This window comes from Microcaecilia unicolor, chromosome 7, assembly GCF_901765095.1.
Source record: "Microcaecilia unicolor chromosome 7, aMicUni1.1, whole genome shotgun sequence".
Taxonomy (NCBI): Eukaryota; Metazoa; Chordata; class Amphibia; order Gymnophiona; family Siphonopidae; genus Microcaecilia; species Microcaecilia unicolor.
Genome location: NC_044037.1, coordinates 106,111,143 through 106,119,806, shown reverse-complemented (window position 1 = coordinate 106,119,806; position 8,664 = coordinate 106,111,143). Strand labels below are relative to the sequence as shown.

Below are 8,664 nucleotides of genomic sequence, written 5' to 3'. Positions count from 1 at the left end.
GTTCTATCCTACAGCTACCTCATACCGCTCTTCTTGATGGCTGTACTGGGATTACACCTTCCCCCATCATCCACTTCTAAACAGCTAGGACACAAAGTGGTCCCAGTTTTCCTTGAAATTCTCAGCCACAATTGCCTTTCCTCTTCCCTAATCATCCCTGCATAAACAAAGTATATAGGAGTTCAAAACAACAACAGAAAAGACTGCATTAAAAATATCTGTGACAGGCTGGAGTTAGTGTCAGAGGAGGGTTTACAACAAGGGAAAGGGGAGGAGGGAAGAGGATGCATCAGATCACAGAGATTAGAAATGGATGAAGCAGGGAAAGTCTGGTTTTAATCCCAGCTCAGAAAGGGATTTCAGACATCCTTTGCCCTCTCCTGCTGCTATGTTCAACTACAGCCTTCATTTTCATCTATGAGGATAACAAGCAAATGCCTGGGTGCAAAGCAGGTAGCTTTATAACGAGTGCATTTCTCACTTCGTCCCAGACCTCTGGATACAGGACAGGAACTACTCAGTCAGAACCACTTTATCTGCTCCATTGGTGGAGCAACAGAGGAGGACAGAGTATGCTGCAGCAGGACAGTGAGGAATGGGCCACCAAGCGACTTCTGGACCTATTCCTTGCACTGTCCACACTTCCAGTGCTGGTGTTCCTTTGGCACTGTTACCGAATGGGCTGGGAGGAGACACCACAGGCCACCATCGTTCCCCTGAACTTCAACGAGGAGACACCGTTTGGTACAGAACTGGGCTCTGGGACAGATTGTCACCTGTACCGCTACCTTCAAGACTACGCTGGACGCTACTCCTGGTCTGGCATGAGCAGAGTGCACAGGGGGATATGCCGGCAATCACTGAACTTTAGGGAGTCCCGTGGTGTGCAGAATCCTGGAGTCTTCTTCCTGCCTAACCTGCCTTCCGCACCATACCTCTCCCACGATGCACAACGGCATGATGTTGAGACACTGGAGCATGGATTCCCTGCCATCCTCATGGACTTTGGTGCTTTACAGCAGGATTTCACCAATGACACCAACAGTGCAGTGGCCGCAGGATGGACACCAAACCCAGTAGGGGGACAGTATACTTTTTACCTCTATCGAAAAGGTGTGCGTGTAACAGGGAATTGCCACAGCTGCCCACGAACCTATCGCCTGCTGAGCTCCCTGCGCACCTTCATTGGAGGCAACATCTTTGGAAGTGCTGGCTTCTCTGTACTGTTCCCTGGTGTGACACTGCCTGCAAAGTGTGGGCCAACCAACACAAGGGTGAGGTGCCAACTCGGTAAGACCACCCTCCCTACCCACCAAGAGTTTTGGGGTTACTTATTAGAGGGGAGGAGACATGAGTAAGAGTGCTTCCTATTACTTCAAAGGAAAGAGACCCATGCTCTGCATGCTGTGCTACCCCCAGCCTGGAAAAAGCACAACCTGCTGGTACTAGGAAGGCATTTCCATTATTTGCATTCAGTCCTGGGAAACCTGTCTTACTGCACAGCAGGACCATACTGAGCTGGAGTTGTGTCTTGTGCGACTCGCCGCTGGCAGTGCGAATGAGAGGAGATGGTTGGCTGGGAGACATTTTGGGGGCCTTCCATCTTTGCGTCTACTGTTGCTGCATCACTCACCCAGCTCTTGGTATGGCACTGCTGCATAGTAGTGAACTAAAAGTCAAAACTAGGCACATGAATGTCATTTCAGCAGTGCCCTTGCTGGAGGATTCCAGAAGGGTGCGCTTTTTCATAGAGGTGCTACAGCTGCAGGAGTTTTCTCCTAGCAGTAGGACTTCAGCAGGCTGGGTTGTCTCTCAGCAACGGCTGTTCAAGAAAGCTGAGCGAGCCTTTACCCAACATCTAGCACTGTGTTGGCTTGCCATCCTCACAGATGCCAAGACATGAGTGAGATAAGCCAGGCCTGGTTTCATTGCCACTCAGTGCTTCTTTGTATTTCTCCTAGCCCATTCGCACAGCAGTGCAGGCTAGGGGAACACTGAACGAATCCTGTGCTCCTTCCCTGTCCCATGTGCTTGTGTGTAAAATAGATCCTTATTGCTTGGCCAGAAGAATTTTATATATTTATATAGCAGGGGTGAAATACCAAGTCAAACTTTAAATACCCAGTGCTAAGTACATTTCTGAAAGATTCAATAGTGCAACAGGTTCAATCATATTTCTTTGCTTCTAAGACCTCAGCAGTGACTCGTTTCACAAGAACTAACTTGCTCTTGACTCGCTTGCCTCTTCATTGGTCAGTAAACTCCTTAATTAATGTGCAAAAAATTTTTTGTATTTTCTAGAAAACTTAAAATGCAACCAACTTGCTTAAATGTACTGAAATGTACTTAACTTCATAAATGTGGATCACTCATAGGACCGCTCGCTGACATGCGGCATGTTTCGCATTGTTGCTGCGTCAGAGTTTGGTCTGCTAGAAAAAGCAAAAGAATAAAAATTAGATTTTAAAAGTATAGTGATTGTTACACTGCTCATTCTCAAGAACTCACCTGTCCACGTCTCATGAGACATTCAAAACTCAGTTTCCAAAAGTAGCAACATGGAAAACGTTAGTCATGTGACCTGACCTATCCAGAGAACCAATCAAAACTTCAAAAGGGCTCAGGAGCACTTGAGAATGAGCAGTGTAACATTCACTATACTTTCAGTTTTAAAATCTAATTTTTATTCTTTGGCTTTTTCTAGCGGACCGAACCCTGACACAGCAGCAATGCAAAACATGCCGCATGTCAGCGAGCGGTCCTATGAGTGATCCACATTTATAAAGTTAAGTACATTTCAGTACATTTAAGCAAGTGGTTGCATTTTAAATTTCCTATAAAATACAAAAATGTTTTTGCTCATTAATTAAAGAGTTTGCTGATGACGAAGAAGCAGGCGAGTTAAAAGCAAGTTAGCTCTTGTGAAACGAGTTGCTGCTGAGGTCTTATAAGCAAAGAAATATGATTGAACCTGTTGCACTATTGAATCTTTCAGAAATACATTTAGCGCTGGATATTTAAAGTTTCACTTGTTGTGTAAAATAGAAGCACATATAGAGGGCAATTCTATAAAGAGGTTCCTAAGAGGGGCCTATTCTATACTTTTCTTTATACAATACTAGCATAACAGGGTATATATGTGCCTAATTGCTGGAGACATGTGCAGAACTTATAGTATTGTACAAGTATGTAAGTTTGCACACCAACCATGTGTACGCTCACCTGCCAAATATGAGCTATGCAAGATATGTGTGTATTTACAGAAAAGTGCTTAGATGGATTTTTGGCAGTACACAGATATGTGCACATAGTTTCCCAATCATTTGACACATAAGTATTATTTATTTATATTTTGCTCACACTTTCTTTCAGTAATAGATGAGTTACATTCAGGTACACTGGATATTTCCCTGTCCCTGGAGGGCTCACAATCTAAGGGCCATGTTTACAAAGTTGTGTTAGTGTTTTTAGCGCGCCTATACTTAGCGCATGCGCTAACCATGTAGGCACCTATAGGGATATTGTAGGCACATACATGGTTAACGCATGTTAAAAATGTTAACACGCCTATAATGCTGCTTAGTAAACAGGGCCCTAAGTTTGTACCTGAGGCAATGGAGGGTTAAACAACTTGCCCAAGATCACAAGGAGCAGCAGTGAGATTTGAAGCAGGAACCTCAAGATGTTAAGACCGGTGCTCTAACCACTAGGCCACTCCGGTTAGCACTGTCTTTATAGAATTCATCCCTATATTGGGTCCATAGAATGACTGAGAGGCCTGAAAGCATAATGCAGATGTAACATCTGTTTGGGTATTTTATATACAGTTATATCATCAGTATCTCAAAACAAATCATGAAAACCATACACAAAGGGAACAGAGTAACCCAAAGACCACCTGCCCAGAAAATCCCCCTGCTGCTAGGATGGGAGTGGGAGGAAGACAGTGGAAGAAGAGAGGATAGAAAGGAAGTGGGAGATAGAGAGGACAAAACAGAGGGATGTAAATGGAGACAGAGGTTTGGAGTAAATCAAAGAGGAAATGGAAAGAAGAAGGTACTACAAGTGTGAATGATAGAGTAATACATTGGGCAGTCAGAAGAAGCTTACAATAATCTCCATGATTGACCCAGGGCCTTGATAGTTTGAGACAAGCTTGGCTGAAAAGAGGGACAAACTTGGAGGGAGAAGTAGGAAATTATGCTAAAAAAAAAAGGCCAAACTTCCAGCAAAGGATGAGGGTTAACAATGAGAGTGAAGAAAGTATGACAGCAAAAGGAGAAAGGGGGAAGGGAATAAACTGGTGAATAAAATCAAGGCTCCAAGTTCAAAAAGAATTGATCTCATTATCTTGCTAGACCAGTCCAGACTCATGGCTTTATGTCACCTTGCCAGCAGATGGAGGCAGAGAAAACAACTTTCTAGTAACATCATCCAAGTTTCCAAGTTTATTTAAGATGTACTATCCCACTTAACAGATGAACCATCTGGGCAGTAACCAGGTTGAACAGCAATGCCCTGAACTCGGAATGTCTGCAGAGCATGCAGAACCAAAAATACCTCTGGTTCTTTGGACTAGAATATGAAAGTAGGCTTCTGAAAAGTATTTATTTATAGAAGACATCATGTCTTAAAAATGGATGTGGCTAAAACAGAAATATTAAGAATAGGGTATGCTGTAATGCCAATGGAATTAACCACAATTAAATTATTTGAACTATGATATAAAGGTTAAATCAGAGGTTAAAACCCTAGGGATACTTCTTTCATCCTCACTAACACTGTAAACTCAAATTGATCAGGTAGTGAGAAAGACATGGGTAAAACTGAAGACTGTGTGGCAGTTAAGGTCCTATCTCCATACCCAAGATTTCCAGATGGTAGAGCAAGCGACTGTTTTAAATCATCTTGATTATTGCAATACTATCTCTTTAGGCTTCTTAAAAATCGTAGTAAAGAAATTACAGAGAATCCTAAATATAACAGCTCGTATGTTCACATATAAGAAAATATGGGACAATGCAATTCCTTTACTTTATATGTTGCATTGATTATCCACAGAATCTAGGATTCTTTTCAAAGTTTTATGTATAGTGTTTACATTTTTGCATGAGATAGAACCATCTTATTTGAAAAACAATTTGAAAGTTATGTTTCTAAAAGAAAGTTGCATCCCAAATGCATTCATAATTTGGAATATTCCTCTGTTCTCACTAATCTGGAATTCAGATTAGTGAGAACAGTTTCAAGTGAGTACCACATACCATGTAAAATGAGTTTATCTTGTTGGGCAGACTGGATGGACCGCACAGGTTTTTATCTGCTGTCATTTACTATGTTACTATGTAAGTGTTTTTCAGATGTGGTTCTTGCCCTCTGGAACAAACTTCACATGGAGCTGAAAGACCTACATGATTATTGGGCTGTCCAAAAGCAACTAAAAACTTGGATATTTAAAGATTATTAACATACGCTAACAATGTAGTACTAATTGTAGATCATATCTACAAGTTTGGAGACATGAATTGAATTTTAGAATTGTATATTTTATTTTTGTTTTAGAATTTTAACATTATAACCCACTCTACAGCTGTTAGGTCAAAGGTTGCAGACTATAAATACCTGTATCAAATTCAATTCAATTCAACAAGAGCTCTGGATCATGTTGGGCAAAGTATCGAGCAGTTTCTCCAGAGGATATGTAGGTTGAAAGTCTGGACCAGAGAAGATACTGGCTTTAGAGCTAAGGTTCAACAAACAGCCCTGGCTTCTTCCCACCCCTAGACTACTGCCCATGCATGAGAAAAGTAAAATTTAGTCTTACTTGTTAATTTCCTTTCCTTGAATTCTGCTAGACCTGTCCAGGACCCACATAGGAAGTCCTGATGTGTTGCTGTATTTCTGCTTTAATTGGTTGGTTAGCTGATGATTTGTCTGCTGCAGAATTTCTTGATTCTCCCTTCTCCTTGTGTGCCTTGTTCTGTATGTATGTTCCTTTTTCCATCAGTTGTGGGTCCTGGTCAGCCTTTTTCTATTGCATTAGGAGGGACTCTTAAATTTCTTGGATTTTCTTTCATTGCTTCACTGAGCTTGGTACAAATTACTGAAGGATAGGCTGTAGGCAAAGCCCCTTATAAAAATGATGATGTTTATGTTTTTGTGTATTGGACTTGTTATACCACCAATCCGGACTGGCAGTTCTCGGCAGTGTACAATTCTAATATAAAAACATTGAAAACAAGAAAGGAACTCTATATATCAGAAAGGAAAGTAGACAATGAGCACACAATCAAAAAATAAAACAAAGCAGCTCAATGCAGACAGAGACTGGTTGTCCAAGTCAGTCAAATTACATTGCATGCATGCATTAAGAAGTGAGAGTAAAAGCTAAAATAAATAGATGTTACTACAAAGTTATGTTCTCTGCCTCCATCTGCTGGCAAGGTGACATGAATCCTGATAGACTGGTCCAAATGCATGGGTCTAAGGAAAGGAAAGTAACAGGTAAGATTATATTTCACCTTTCTCTTCAGTTATAGGAGGACTGGCCTAGTGGTTAGAGCACTGGGCTTGCAATCCAGAGGTGGCTGGTTCAAATCCCACTGCTACTCCTTGTGACCTTGGCCAAGTCACTTAACCCTCCATTGCCTCAGGTACAAATTTAGATTGTGAGCCCTCCTGGGACAGAGAAATACCCAGTGTATCTGAATATAACTCACCTTGAGCTACTACTTAAAAAGGTGTGAGCAAAATCTAAATACATTTTCTCTGTACTATTAAATTAGATCAACTCATGCTTTTGTTCCTAGATCCAAACCTAAACTTCATAGCTTGCCTTGTCCCCCACCCACCCCCCAATCTATACTACAGTTTGTCTGTGCCTCCCAAGTTCTGCTCGTATCTAACATTTATTTTTTTAATGTTTATTTTTATTTTTTTGCCATTCTGTACTGCAGGTATTAAGATCCCTTCTGGCTGTGAGTTAGTAGTAGGTGGAGAACCCCAGTGCTGGGCAGAAGGTCATTGCCTCCTTGTGGATGATTCCTTTTTGCACACCATATCACATAATGGTAAGAGTATACCCAGCTATGCCCAAAATATAAAGACAGCACGTTAAATTGCTAATATTTCAAGCTACTGATTGTTAAATAATCTCAGAAAAGTCTATACAGACTAATAAAATGGACTGTAGACATTTTGAGAGAGGAAGGGAGGGGAAGGACAGTAGCATGAAGTGATGACTGAATCACTACAGCTACTTTCTCTCATTCTTCCCCCACCCCTCCATACTACCACCACTATCATACAGTATACTGTACCTCAATTCACAATTTCCCCCTGGTCAATCTCAAATTCTCCTCCCCACCATACCCCCCATCTATATTTATCTCATTCTCCATATGAACACATTCTGGTACAGTCTTTTTTCTTTTATCTCTGCAGGCTTGGTAGAAGATGGCCCACAGGTGTTGTTCATGGTTGATCTGTGGCATCCCAACGTGGCAGCCGTTGAACGGCAGGCGCTGGATTTCATTTTTGCTTCAAGACGATAAAATGGAAAGAGATGCCCCTAGAGGCTTCCACTACAGAGAAGGGCCAGCAAGCCAGTCAAGAAAGCAATAGCACAAGAGTTCTTTGTATACAAGAATTCCCTTCAAAATTTACTGTGTCAGAAGCAAGTCAAAGTAAGGATGGCACCTCCTCCAAATCATCCAGTTCTAGTTTTACCTTAAGTGTTTACTTTCCTACAGAAACTGGAGTCCATAGGTATGAAAGCTTAGAGCAACTTGGAGAAATGATCTAGATATCCTAGTATCCCTTATCATGCATAGGAAAAGGAGATTGCCAAGGTTCCCCCTTCACTGTGCTGCACAAGTTACTGCCAGGTGCAGACTATTCCACTACTACTGCAGCTATAGAGCTACTAGCTGTCCACAGCACTGTAACTATGCATAAGATAGGTGAAGTCCATGCTCCATGAAACTCGTGTTCTAGTTGTGAGCCAGAGTTGTACCAACTGGTTTTAAGTATCACCATAAAAACATATCTCAGATTTGAGAAATCAAGATCATGAACAGCTATAGATTCTAGATATAAAAGCAATTTCAAAGAGGTGGGTTTTAAGCAGGCAACGATAGCCACAGATGGAGCACAACAAAAATGTATTTAATTCATGTCATTCCTACGCAGATTCCAACCAAACATACATAACTATCAAGAGAAAGTAGCCATCAAAATCAAATCACAAGAAATACAAACTCACAAAATAAAATGGAGAATAAAGGCCACTCCTGCCAAGTGATGCTGCAAGAAAGGGAAAATCTTGAGCTAGAAATAATGGAGAAGCCCATAAACAGAATTTGTCACGAGGAACAAAGAGGAACACAAGAGAAGAGGAAGGACAGAGCTGCAGAGTGAAGAGCAATAATGTGAACTGCATGTAAAAGCAGGTAGAAAGCCAATGTAGAACCACGAGAAGATAAGGAACATGGATATGCCAACACTAGAGAAAAGTGATATGGCTGCATTTTAGATAGATTGTAATAGGAAAGGCAGTTAAATGGCAGACTTTTGAGGAGGCTGCAGTAGTGCAAGCAAGAGACAACAAAAGAATGGACAAGGTATCATCAACAGGCACAATGAAGCATATTTTATCAACATTTT

At 41.4% G+C, this 8,664-nt stretch overlaps 1 protein-coding gene across 1 annotated transcript; it reads left to right on the top strand.

Annotated features, from left to right (window-relative positions):
• The first annotated feature begins 572 nt into the window (after positions 1–572).
• ASPHD1 (aspartate beta-hydroxylase domain containing 1) lies at positions 573–7,553 on the top strand. Its single transcript, XM_030210801.1, has 3 exons — positions 573–1,290; positions 6,957–7,070; positions 7,444–7,553. The coding sequence occupies exons 1-3, from the start codon at positions 573–575 to the stop codon at positions 7,551–7,553; spliced, it is 942 nt and encodes a 313-aa protein (XP_030066661.1).
• The last annotated feature ends 1,111 nt before the right edge of the window (positions 7,554–8,664 follow it).